The sequence below is a fragment of the Chelon labrosus genome (assembly GCF_963514085.1).
Source record: "Chelon labrosus genome assembly, chromosome: 16".
NCBI classification, from domain to species: domain Eukaryota; kingdom Metazoa; phylum Chordata; class Actinopteri; order Mugiliformes; family Mugilidae; genus Chelon; species Chelon labrosus.
In genome coordinates, this window is record NC_140349.1 from 2,304,624 (window position 1) to 2,318,741 (window position 14,118).

At 41.0% G+C, this 14,118-nt stretch overlaps 1 protein-coding gene across 2 annotated transcripts; it reads left to right on the plus strand.

Moving 5' to 3' along the window:
- The first annotated feature begins 1,582 nt into the window (after nt 1-1,582).
- LOC311501030 (uncharacterized protein) lies at nt 1,583-13,434 on the plus strand. 2 transcript variants are annotated; one of them, XM_084562681.1, is made up of 6 exons: nt 1,583-1,907; nt 4,661-4,795; nt 6,320-6,496; nt 6,574-6,758; nt 7,807-7,922; nt 11,514-13,434. In XM_084562681.1, the coding sequence occupies exons 1-6, from the start codon at nt 1,799-1,801 to the stop codon at nt 11,662-11,664; spliced, it is 873 nt and encodes a 290-aa protein (XP_084418807.1). In that variant the 5' UTR covers nt 1,583-1,798; the 3' UTR covers nt 11,665-13,434. The 2 variants fall into 2 exon arrangements, with proteins under 2 accessions (XP_084418807.1, XP_084418806.1); XM_084562680.1 differs by having other exon boundaries at nt 7,833-7,922.
- Nucleotides 13,435-14,118: the final 684 nt, after the last annotated feature.

Here is a 14,118-nt window from a genome sequence, read left to right on the forward strand (position 1 = left end):
TTCCTGCCATTTTTTGGGCTCACGTGGTCAGTTTGTGTGTCTCTGTGGTGGGTTTGCATCTGTTGTGACCAGTTTGCAGATTTTAGAATCATCTGGAGTTTTGTTTTGTGCTATTTGCTACTCAGCTCAGATGACTAGAGACCCTTAAGTGTTTTATTATTAAAGAAAACAACTGGGAATTATTGTTTTTGAGTAGGAATGAGCGAATGCTGAAAGCTTTTAAAGGTGTCTGGCATTATGATTATGATTTTTTTATTATTATTATTATTTGGTGATTTTACTAGAGATTAAATTGTGTTTCTTTTCTTTTAATGTAAGGTGAAGCATCATATTGTCAAATATCAGTAAAAAGCCTGCCTCATGATCATTGTCAAACTAGTTAAAGCTTGCCCAGATATCTCCCTCCTTCTTCCTCCTGCATACCACCCACTCAGACCTTTTCTCTTTTGCAGGGACTACAGTAAAAGTTGCTCAACATTTATCTGCTCCAACCAGTCACTGTTGTTTGAATGCGACCCTCTGAGACAATGTCTCCTCCAGTCAAACCCTGCAGAGACAGAAACACATCCACAGGCTTCTGACAAACAAATCCCAGAAACTGTTGCGCATGTTCCCGGAAACCTGTCCATATGTTTAGAGGACAGCGGAAGACTGGAGGCGAACATCGCAAACAAGGGGGCGTAAGAAACATCAAGTAGAACCAAATGACACCGGAAGACGAGCGAGTGTTCCTTTAAAAATAAAAGTCCTGAAACATAAACCTCACAGATATAATTAAAGGCTTAATAGAAAAACTAAATGACCTTTAGTAAAGGGCACAAAGACTTTTTTTCCTTCAGAAGAGTGATGCACTGTGGATGCCGCATGGATGCAGCCTGACGCTGCATGCAGAATATTTAATATGAGACTTATAAAGTCTAAAGACCTTTTCACCTGATATTATATTTTTATTTCATGCATAAAATGAAAGGAGAAAAAAACATCTGTTGGGGAAAATGCTGCAAACTAATTTTAACAACTATTCTGCTCATAGTTTATTTTTATTTTTGGTAATAAAAAGTCACAATTTGTTCAAGTATTATTGTATTATCACTGAAGATTTTCATATTTTGAACAACCATTGTATTTTTCAAGGTTATTTTTAATCACTTTAGTCCTTTTATGAGGTCAGCTTCTCTCTCTTCACGGTCCCTTTTTCCACATATATCTGTCTCATTTTTTTGTTCTTGTTTTTGAATACAGTATGTTGTGTTTTTTTTTTTTTGCAGCAGTTCTGCAAATTTGTCACTGTTCTCTGCCTCTTCATTTCTATTTTGCACCTTTTGTGATTACTTGAACTCATTTTTGTCATTTTTTTGTGCTCTTGTTTTATCAGTTTGAGTCATATCATCCTCAAATCATCTTGGGTTTTATTTTGTGCTTTTTTTGATCGTTTGCATGTATCTGTGGTTAATGTAGATCGTATTGTGTGTATTTTATTTTATTTTTTTGTAGTAGTAGTAGTAGTTTCACATGAATGTGTATGTTTGTGGTCCTCTAGACGAGTAAACCTAAATAAATTGACCACAAATAAATGCCTTAGATTAGTGCTTTTATTCTGAAACGTGTGACAGGAACAGATGGGACTAATCTGTGTGAATTGACTCCAGCTGTAGGAAACAGGCTTGGCTTCAGATCAGCCCCAGAGAGAGAGGAGCATTGGTCAGAGCAACACTTGGAGTCAGAGTCAGTCTCCACTGGAACTTTTATGAACTTTTAATTTAAACTAATTTTTCCTCTTCTTCTTCTTCCTGTTGAAATGCCGACCACCGGCAGCTCTCCGGCCTCTGACGGGATGTACTCCCAGCTGATAGACGATGAGGTCAATTATGACGAGATGAGCCGCAAGCCAGATGTGGGACGCAGCGGTAAGGAGTTCTCTCCACATACATCTTCAGCATTTTAATCTCTCTGGTTCTACTTTACAAACCAAAACTGTGTGGCATGGTGTCTTTTCTGCAAGATCACACAGAGCACTTTGAGTTACAAGGTGTTTTACAAAGTTAGAGCAACAGGAGAAAAACTTTACAAACTCACATTTTACATTATAAAACCCAAACAAACAGACAGAATGGTGTAAAGTATAATTAAAGCTCCTGTACAGGCTCCAGCAGATTGTTTGACATTATGCATGAAGCAGCACTCTGCAACACCTGGAGGCCTCCAAGACAACAACCTTATACTTATTTGTTTGTGGACAGAAATATAATGAATTCGATGTTTGCATGTTAATGATTTACAGATTCTGTCAGAACGGGCCCCTGGTGCAAATGAGATCGAGGCCCCTTGCCACCCTCACGGAGTTAAACCCCCGAGAATGAGCGAAGGAGGGTTTTGTGTCAGTGTTTTACCCTTGAGCAAGTTTAAATTTGTGAAAGTCATATTTGGTACGATCAGTAATTAGTTTAGTAGATAGGAAACGTTTTTGTTTAAATGCATTTCGTCTTATTACTAAAGGGAAAAGGTTTCCAGTGTGTGACTAAAATCTGAGACATGTGCAGCTTTTCCCCTTGATTCAGAATTCTAAATACAAAGCAGGAAGTTTGAAAATCCAACAAATAAAACTCCAAACAACCAAACATAATATAACTGGAGTGGGAACAAATCAAAGTCATTTCCGTCACTGTGAGGTCCGCTCTGTTAGATGAATGTAGTTCAGATGTCCCTCGTCCCAGAAATGAAGAAATGAAATGTTTGACAAGTGTGAACAGAGCAGATTCCTTCAGGAAAACATGTTGTTATACGTAAATGTGAATAATGTGAATATGAAATATGAATAGGTAAAATGAAATGGTTGATTTTCCAGAAGCAGACTTTAGCTGTAGTTCATTAACCACAGATATTTCCTCTAATCCAATTTTTCGGCTGACTGCAGACTTTGAGTCAGAGCAGTGAAGGAGTTATTTAAGGACGCTTGTGTTGAGGACATTTCAATAAGTGTGTGTTTTTGTGCTATGGGGCATCACACACCTAGCCTGGATACCAGACTCTCTGACTTCGCAGAGAGTCTGGCCCATTGACTGTATATACTAGGTCTGGCCTAGCTCCATTGGCAAACGTTTATTTCCTGGTGGGAGGGCACAGTTTGAGGTTTAAAATCATCGGAGTTCCTTTAACCAATCACTAACGTTTGGTAATGACGTATGTTATGCGCCGGAGCCTTCAGGCTCTGCTGCCTCGTTCTTCCGCTTTCAAGAACGCAACAAGTTAACAAATCGCTACTCTACCATCCCCCACTGCAATTAAGGACGCGAAATTGGAATAAAAGTGCTGTAATGCCAGGAAGCATATCCACAACGGAGCGAATGGCTTCGAGTATATCCGTCTCCGTTCGTGTAAACATTTCAAACTCGGCGCGCAACTGAAAGGTAATCGCTCTCAGACCCGCCCTCTGTTCGCTGATTGGTCCGCCAACCAGTTGGCAAACGTTAGCGGATCAAGCTATTCCAGACGGAGTACTGCAGGGAATGCAAATGAGCGGAAGTACGTGGGCAGGCGGAGCCAGGCTACATCACACCTACCGGAAATAGAACAGGAGAAGAAGTTTTTCCTCAACTTAGCTTACAAGATTAAATTGATTCAGTAGAAGAAGATGACTAAGATGTTTTCAACGTTGCTGCCGTCATAACTGCAGCCTCTGTTCATTGTTCATAGAAGAGACAGTAGAAGAAGAAGATTTTCCTCCACGTTTGTTTTATGAACTAATAGTAGAAGAAGATGACCAAGGTGTCTCCACGTCTCCAACGTGAGTGCCCACATGGATTTTGGCTCTGTTTAGAGAAGAGAATGAAGAACAAGGAGGAAGAGAAGAAGAAGGAAGATGAGGAAAAGGGTGAAGAAGAAGACGACAGAGGACAAGGAAGAAGGAGAAGGACAAAGAAGTAGAAGAGGATGACCAAGGTGTCTCCACTTCTCCAACGTTGGTGTCCACATTCAGGCTCCGTTCAAAGAAGAGAAGGAAGAAGGAAGAGGAAGAAGACAAGAAAAGGAAGATGTTGTCCTCCATCTTTGTCTCCAGTCCTGAATGTCTAGAGTCTTAGAAGATAACCAAGATGTCTCCATGTCTCCCAACTTTGCTGTCCACATGGATTTAGGCTGCATTCAGAGAAGAAGGAGAAGAAGAAGATGACAGAGGAGAAGGAAGAAGAAGGAGGAAGAGAAGAAGATAGCAGACGGTGAAGAATGAGAAGGACAAATAAGTAGAAGAAGACGACCAAGGTGTCTCCACCTCTCCATCGTTGCTGTCCACATGGGTCCAGGCTCTGTTCACAGAAGAAAAGGAAGAAGGAGGAGAAAGAAGACAAGAAAAGGAAGATGTTGTCCTCCATCTTTGTCTCCAGTCCTGAATTGATTCAGTAGAAGAAGACGACCAAGATGTTTTATTTTAACGACGTTGCCCTCGTGGATTCAGGTCTTGTTCATCTTAAATAGAATGAGAAGGTGTTTTTCCTCCAGTCCTGAATGTGTAGAGTCTTAGAAGACGACCAAGATGTCTCCACGTCTCCAACGTTGTTGTCCACATGGAGTCCAGCTTGGAGATCAGGCAGCCAGTATTGGACACAAAGCTTAAAACTGATTATTGAAATTATTTTAATGGGTGATATTTTTTCCTCATCCCCAGCTCACCCAGTTTCCTCAGTCAGAGTGAACCCCATACTGGGCGCCCCCGGCTCCAGCCCCTACCGCCTTGCTACGATATGCCTGGCCACGCTGTGTGCCATCCTGCTGATCTCCATCATAGCCGTCGCTGCAAACCGTGAGTACACCACCATCACACTTTACTCATTTCTTCCATTGTGGTTTGAGCACAAACAAACATTTCTCCTATAAAGACAGTGAGCATATACTGGATGGGATTGTTTTTTTGTGTAATGGCAAGTTCCATGCTTCAACCTGGTTTAAAACATGTAGTCCTCCTTCTTTCTTCTCAGTTCTTTCAGTGATTTTTCTCCCACATTTACAATCGACCCAGTAGTTTTAATCACTGGTGATAATTTGCAGGAATCTCTTCATGAAACCAAACTGGAAGATTTGAAATGAAAATTGCACAATGTGAAAGCCGAGGAGGAAACAGTGAGTTAAAAATACTGCTGAAGGCGCATTTCAACATGTTTGTCAGCTGTTTTTGTCAGCGTAATGTGTCATAACATTATGACCACCTTCCTAGTATCGCGTAGGTCTCCAAAACAGTTGTGACTCATCCCACAGATACTTGATCAGTTCGGGATCTAGTGAATTTGGAGGCCAGGTCAACACCTTGTGCTGTTCTTCATGTTATTTTTTTTTTAATTGTTCCTAAAGTGTTTTTGTGGTTGCATCCTGCTGGGGATGGCTGCTGCCATCAAGGAGTGTCATTGCCATGGGGTGGGGGTGTCTGGTCTGGTCTAGGTGGGTGCTACATGTCTAAGTAACATCCACACCAATGAATACCAGGTCCAGAAGTTTCCCAGCAGAACACTGAACTGTCACAAGATGGTCAATGTTCCCTGCCGTTGATAGAACTGTCAACTTAAAGCAACCAAAAATTTGAGAGAGATCAATCCAGTCGTTCATGTCTAGAAATTTCTAGAATGTGGACGACCCTTCTCAGAGGGTTAGGGTTAGGGTTAGGGTTAGCAGTTTGACTCCCGGTGCAGGGACCACATACCAAAGTCAGCAAGACACTGAACCCAAATGGGTTAAAGTGTCATTGTGAAAGTGAAGCGCTTCGAGTAGCAATAGATAGAAATAAAAGACCATTTACCATTTAGAACTACTCTGCAGAATATTAAAAGATCTACTATTGTATAAGTACCACCATAACACACCACCCTGTCATCGCTATGGGGTGGAGGGGTCTGGTCTGGTCTAGGTGGGTGCTACATGACTACGTTTCCCAGCAGAACATTGAATTGTCAGAAGGTGGTCAATGTTATTTACTTCTCCTGTCAGTGGTCATAATGTTGTGGCTGGTAGGTGTATGTCTACAAATATTGAATGAACTGGCACGGAATTACACAAAAGTTTTACTTTTTCTAAATTCCTCCATGAGGTCGGCAGTTTTGGTTCAAACTGAAGCTACAAACAGTTGGTTAGGGTTAGTCCAGTTGGTCGAAATATTTGTGGATTTGAAAGTTCACATGAGATGAAGATGAGAAACATCCAGGCCTCCAACAAATGTCAACGAACGACGGCTTAGTGTATCACAGCCCTTTGTCTTTTTCTGCAAAAAGGTCGTGGTATTTAAATGGCCTGCATCCATTAACGTACCACTCCACCTTCGTTTTCATATTTTCCACAGAGAAGAACAAACCTCAGGGCGGCGGTGAAGCCACCCCTGATATTCAGAAGCAGACTCAGGACGCCAACGTGACGGCTCTGACGGCATCCATCAACAAACTGCTGCAGGAGAAGAACCAGCTGCAGAAAGAGAGGGACGAGCTGCTGAACAAACTGGCTGCAAAGATGAGCACCAGAGGTACACGCCTCCTGCTGGTTAGAACATAAAGTCATTTCTTTCATCGTGTAAATATATTTATTTTTTGGTGCCATCAGCTCCAGTGGTGGTGAAACCGACTTCCAAGGGGAGCGTTGCCACCGTCGACTGTCCCCAGGACTGGCATCTCTTCAACAACAGCTGTTACTTCATCTCCAAAAGAACAATGAGCTGGTCGGGCAGCCAGAGTTACTGCCGTACCAAAGGAGCTCACCTGGCCATCATCCTCACGGCCGAGGAGCAGGTACAGCACAACCAGCGTCATGGCGACAGAGCGTTAACTACAGCGCTGTAAAAAAAAGCCTGGGCAATTTAAACTGAGACATCACTGTCTGTGGCCTATCAGCCACAACATTATGACCACTTGACAAAACAGAAAACAAGAGAAACAAGAGTTCACCCTCAAACTCTGACTCCGTACAGGCTGATCTGAATATTAAGAAACTGATATAAAAAATTAAAACAAGAGAGACACAACAAAAACAAACAACAGAAACAACAAATAAATAAAAGAAAAATTAGAAATGATCATTCATTCATCTTCTATACCCGTTTAGTCCTGTTAAGGGTCACGGGGGTCTGCTGGAGCCTATCCCAGCTGTCATCGGGCGAGAGGCAGGGGTACACCCTGGACAGGTCGCCAGTCCATCGCAGGGCCAACACAGAGACAGACAACCATTCACACTCACACGCACACCTATGGTCAATTTAGAATCACCAATGAACCTAACCAGCATGTCTTTGGATGGTGGGAGGAAGCTGGAGAACCTGGAGAGAACCCATGCAGACACAGGGAGAACATGCAAACTCCACACAGAAATATAACACAATCAAGTGTTATATTAAGAAGAAGAACTGGCGCCTGGTGTTTTTCTTAATATAACACTTCTTATAATATTAATAATTATCACCACGTAGCCTCAACTACAACTAACACCAATCAGCCACAACATTATGACCACTGACAGGAAAAGTAAATAACATTGACCATCTTGTGACAGTTCAGTGTTCTGCTGGGAAACTTCTGGACCTGGCATTCATTGGTGTGGATGTTACTTAGACATGTAGCACCCACCTAGACCAGACCAGGCACCCCCACCCCATAGCAATGACACTCCTTGATGGCAGCAGCCATCCCCAGCAGGATGCAGCCTGACACAGACACACACACAAAAACACTTTAGGAACAACTAAAATAAAAACATGAAGAACGTGCTAACGTCCAAGCTGCTAGAAACCATCTGTAAACAGTACTTATGTTTTTCATGTCTCCTTTGTTTGTCTCCTCACAGACATTTCTGTGGAATCTTCTTCCCAGAGGACACTGGAACGCCTACTGGTTTGGGATCACCGACGGACAAACGGAGGATGTGTGGAAATGGGTGGATGGAACTCTGCTGGTCGGAGGGTAGGTTCTTTTACCTGCACCCTTTCAACTGATTATTGCTAAAAAGCTAAGATGTGTGTGAGGTTTTCAGTTGGAGCTACTTCATGTACGAGGAATTTGTTGCCTTCAGCAGCAGGTGATCTCATTGAGTAAACAACACTGACAGCCAGAAAGACGTTTAAGATAAGATAACGTGTAGGGGACAAGTGACAGAGCAGGCCAAGGATGAGCAATGAATGATCAACAAAGAAAAATTACCTTAAACAATCGAAATCATTTTATGGTAACTTAGATAGACTTTAGTGATCCACAGAGGAAATGCTTGGTCACAGTAGCTCAGTTGTACATAAAAAAACTGAAGCAAGATCTGCAGAATGAAAAAATAAAAGAGGCTGTGAAAAGTCTGGCATATGTTTGCTCTGCATGATTAAGCATCGACTGATTCTGCAAAGCAGCCACTTCATGTACAATATGTCGTCTCTGACCAGATTCAGTTTTCTTGGTTTTCATTCTGCCGCAGCTGGTCTCTCACTGAACGTCACGTGAAGGTGCAGATTTATTGTTAAAAGGAACCAGCAACCCTTGAAGTTGGACGGACAGTCCGACAGTCTGACAGTCGGTCTCTAGTGGACGTTTCAGGCTCAGGTCAGCTACGTTCTCAGTCATCCAGGTGAAGACGTTTCATCCAGACATTTCATTCCTAAAACACTGATGGGGAGTTGGGAGTTAACTCACATGACTTGAGTCTGTTAATGACCAGATGCTCACCTGTAGCTGGAGGAAACTGTTTTGTTTCTTACCCAATGAATGGTACGCTGATGAACCATTATCGGCCTGAGACTCCAGTCTCAAAGTGAACTGAAGACTCACTAAGCGTTTGGAAACATCTCATGTATATTTACTTTCCAAGTGAAATAAGCTAAGTATAAAATTGTGGCTAGTATCTGGCCAGAGCTTCTTGCTGTAAATACACTGATCAGCCACAACATTATGACCTTTGACCATCTTGTGACAGTTCAGTGTTCTGCTGGGAAACTTCTGGATCTGGCATTCATTGGTGTGGATGTTACTTAGACATGTAGCACCCACCTAGACCAGACCAGGCACCCCCACCCCATAGCAATGACACTCCTTGATGGCAGCAGCCATCCCCAGCAGGATGCAGCCTGACACAGACACACACACAAAAACACTTTAGGAACAACTAAAAAAAAAACATGAAGAACAGCACAAGGTGTTGACCAGGCCTCCAAATTCACTAGATCCCAAACTGATCAAGTATCTGTGGGATGATCCACAGAGGCCCCTACCCTCAAAGACCCCCCCCCCCACTAACAACATTCTGTTGTCAGATACCACAGGACACCCTCAGAAGGCCCATGTCCATTCTCTGATGAGTTAGATCTGTTTTGGAGGCCTACACAATATTAGGAAGGTGTACCATCAATGCTGCCACCACTCCATTTTGGTTCACCCTACGCTCCAAGCTTGTTCTCTGCATTTTGAATGTGGTGGCATAAAACAAATCGTCTCTTATCTTGTTGAAACATCACTGATTGTTTCCAATTTTCCTAAACTTTGTGTATAAAACACTAAAATATGCAACAAGTGCAAAAGTCTCTAAAGTATTTAATGTGAAGAGCTTGAAGCAAAAGTTGAGACAGTGACAGTCTCAGCATATAGCAGCATGGTCACAAGCTGAAACAAGACAGTAAACTTTAAAAAGACCAACGCTGTAGGTGGATGAATTTGGTCTTGATGTAAGCAACAGCTGATTTGTCATCTGGCTCCAGTCTGTCTGAAACACACGTGCTTGTACAAACAAACAAATGGACCCACTGACCGTTGGACTGACCTGTTGCACACCTACAGATGTTGGTACAGGTTTTGGCCTGATTCACACCAGTTAAAACAAATAAAGGTTAGAAGGTGCAGCCGGCACATAGAGGGGAAGTATGCAGGTCAGGCAAGTGAATCATCTTAGGTGCTAACATTTATAGCTGGAAAATTATAAACCGGGTGCAGAAGATCCAAAAAAAGGATTCAACATTTTAGTCCAGCAACTTTTTATTTCCCTTCCATCACTACTTCAATAACCGAACATTTTTCAGACGGCTTTTCATTTCGGTGTCTTTCTGGACAATTTAAAGGTTTTTATTGTCATTTCAACCATTTATAGCACAGTACATAATGAGATAAGAGGACGTTCCTCCAGGAGCATGGAGCTACATGAACACTGTAAAACATTCCAGCTCCATTAAGTTCTGTGAATGATGCATTTAACTCCAATCATCATGACATGAAGTTTTCTAAACTTAAAGTAATCCATGGTCTTGACTTCTTCTTTTAGTTAAAGTTAAAACAATAAATGATCGTTAGTTATAACTCAGCTGTTGAACCAGAGGTTTCCTTCAGGTTGAGTTTACTCACACTATTAAGGCAGCAGGTGAACTTTGGTTTCCAAGTTTCACTGACTTGAAATGTTTTACAGTGTAGACATGGGACTGAGTGTTAAGTGTTCATGCAGACAATACAAAACAGTGCAAACAGTAGGAACGGTGCAAATGACCCTTGGGAGACAATGCACCTCTAAAAAAGCATGCAGATTAATACAGAGTATGAGTTGTAGACCTTTGACTGAGTAGCAGCGTAATGTGGCAAAAGATGCAAAGACGTGTGCAAAGACAGGCTGTGAGTGTAGTTCTGATATTATTGTGGTTGTGGATGAGTGTGTGTCTATTTGTGTGTGTTCACTCCAGTTTCAGAACGTCTTATGAACCAGGTTCTGTTCAGTGTAACCAGACCCTCAGTCTCTCCACCACTGAAATGTATAAAACACTGAAAGGATTGCTAAGAAACAAAAAAAACAAAAATGACTTTTGGTTGATGTAAACTCAAACGATGTTCAGGAGAGAAAGAGTCAGTGAAGAGTTAAAGGCTGCAGTTCCAGATGTCATGTAACAGCTGCAGCAGACAGCAGCTCCGACTGCAGTTTAACCAGCACAGGAGGTTTGACCTTTGCCCTTTAAGGTTTCAGAGCCAAAACCAAGAAGATGTTTTTCTTTTAAATCTTTACTTTGTCTTTGCTTATTTTCCTGCCTTGTGCCAACACATCAGTTTATTTCAGAACTGTAGCATTTCTCTTCCTTATTTTGAGAATATTTCTCGGTGACTAACAGTCTGACATTCCTCTTTTTTTGTCCCTTACATTCTTTCTCTTCCTCTTTTTTCGTTATTTTTTTTCAATCATATGCTTCTGACTCAGCTCTCCTTCAATGTTTCTGCGTAATTTGATGTTATGAAATGTTTGTGTTTTACCTCATTGGCGCCGCATAATGAATCATTTTTTCATTTTAAATGACCACAGGAATTTCACTTTAAAAAATTGAATTTAAATGACTTAATAAAAGGTATATTTATTGATTTATTTTTGGGAGCTGCACTCCTGCAGGCTCTCTCTTTTATGTTCTTAAAACTTAAGATTTAATGTTGTTTTGAAAAACTCAAAATCAGCAGGTTCATGAATAAAAAGCAAACACGTTGTTGGTAGTATGAGCATGTGATCACACTAAAGTGTTCGTATCCGTCTCTTCCTCTTGTACCTATCTGTAGTTTCTGGGAGGTTGGCGAACCGAACAACCACATCAACGAGGACTGCGGCTACATCGTGAAAACAGAGGTGCTGGAGCGGGTGTCGATCCGGAGCTGGTACGACGCCCCCTGCTCCATGTCCTGGCCCTTCATCTGCGAGAAAGAGATGTAACGCTGAGACAACGACGCGCTTTAACCATCACCGGATGAAGACGTTTGAGCAGTCGGTGGTTTTTCTGGCTCTTGTGCCAGTTTTCATCTTAAAAGTTTTTCATCTTATGATCTGACACAGTTCAAATCATCTACATCAGATCTAGAAAACTCAATAAGTGAGATTTTGTTATTTTCTCTTCCCCATTCACTGTATAAACTCAGATAGTCCACTGTGTCCAGAGCAAGGAAAGCAAGCAGCGGTTAAAGTGTTGAAATGGGTTTACAGCCACACAAAGCAAACTAAAAGTATTTTAATTTGTGCTTTTAACATTTTTGTGTTCCAGATTTAGCCGACAGTAGAGTCCTATTCGTATGGGACTAGTTTTATCTGGGGACATCCAGTAATTTGTAATAGTGTCAGAGGTCGTCTGTGATTTTAATCCTGTGCGAATCGCCTCATCCGTAATGTGTAAAGTCAATTTTACTTTTTTAAGACTTTTGTTTTATTCATGGCTTGTTTTCTGCCTCTCGTCTCTTAAGAATTATAAAGGATGTTCTGTAAATCAATTATGGACAGATGTTAGGGTGCAGAGTGGAGATGTCTCTGACCCATTAACCCAGTAAAGGTGGGTCTGATTTAAATATTGCCAGGTCGATCGATAGTGTCATTGCATTGCATGACGTCCCCAAGTAAAACTAATCCCGTACGAATAGGACTTTAGATGAATAATGAGAATTTAAATCAGACAGCATTGCTAGAACTGTAAGGCGTTGCGCTAACACCGTGCCTAGCAGCTAATTAGCAGTGGTTGGGTTAGCATAATCTGATATTTTCCACTTGATTTAAAAGCAGTGAACACTACAAACTCTGGGAATCCACGTAATAAATGAGGCATGTGTTCCGATTTAATTCACCAGAACCAGCAATCAGACATATACTAGAAATAGAAATCCTCAGCAGTGTTTTATGTCCATTGCTTTCTGAACTCATTTTCTTTCTTCTTATTCCTTAATGAATTAATTGTCATGTGGTTTGTGCATTAATGAAAACAGCATTTTCACTGGATGTCATGAAAGGCAACTGTTTGGAATACCATGCAGGTATATCAATGAATATACAGGTATATATGATTATTATTAAGAACACCAACTTTAGTTGGGTTCCTTCATCGACCTGCTGATAATTAATCAGTTTCTATGAATGACTGTAATTGTACTGGCTGACTGTGCGCCTGGTTCCGCCTCATCAGTGACTCATATATGTGACTGGACTCTGGACACTACTCCTCTAATAACCTGAATAAAACGGCCTCTATCGGGACAGAAACATGGAGGTATCTCTGTTCATAACGATTTTGAATGAAGAAATATTGTCCTCGCATCAGAATTTAATGGTTTATGTTATGTGTTATGTTATGAGACGCTTTAAATTCCAAGAAAACCTCGAGTCAGGTCTGTTTCTGAAGATGTGTCGTAGGATTGTGGATGTGTATCAGTGCCTATATTTCTACGTGATTCTGTTTAAGAGTCTATAGAGCAGGGATTCAAGATACGACTTTTACATTTATAACTGAGTTTTTAACAATAATTAGCATTCGATGTATTATAACTGTACATAAAGTCAGTGATGTAATGGCTTCGGTGCACGTTTCCTCTTTTATTGATTTACTTCCTTTATTTGGGATTTATTTTAAATTCAATACGTGAAACTGTGCAAGCGTATGTGCTCCCGTTGATTTTGTAAATAAATAATAAAGATAATTGTTTTGTATCTTAATGCCTCACTGTGTTTTACAGGCAGGTTGCCCTAAAATGAAACAAAAATTGACAAAAAGACAAAAAAAACTTCAAGCACGAGGCTTTAAACTCAGCTGGATTAATGCAGTAACTTTAGTATTATTTATGCCAGCATTTGAACAATATGTAATGGCCATAATTCTATTTATGAAGCAATAAAAAAGAAAAAGAGTTTAAATACTTTTTATAGGCATTGATCAAAATACCAGAACGTGAATTCTCTCATTCTGTTTAAAATACTACATCAGCTCATCCTACGGATGAGAACCTCCTTTTCAGTTCTGAAGGGGAGGAAGCTGGAGAACCTGGAGAGAACCCACGCAGACACAGGGAGAACATGTAAGCTCCACACAGAAAGGAACCAGTCGGCCATGATGGATTAGAACCCAGAACCTTCTGGCTGTGAGGCATGACCTCGCCACTGTGCCGCCCCAAAGAAGAGTAAATAAAATATAAATGAATCTTACATGTAAAAAAAAAGACCAAATTAATCTTTAAAACATTAAAAAAATAATCCACTTTATCATCTAAAAATGCAGCAGGCTGAAATATGTCACATAACGTCATCAGTAGTCATTTTAAAATAAACTTTTGCTCCTTTTCTTTTTAATTATGGCCTTGGAGACTCTCTCATAAAGAGCACATCGACTGCAGGTAACTTGGGTTAGCAGTGACA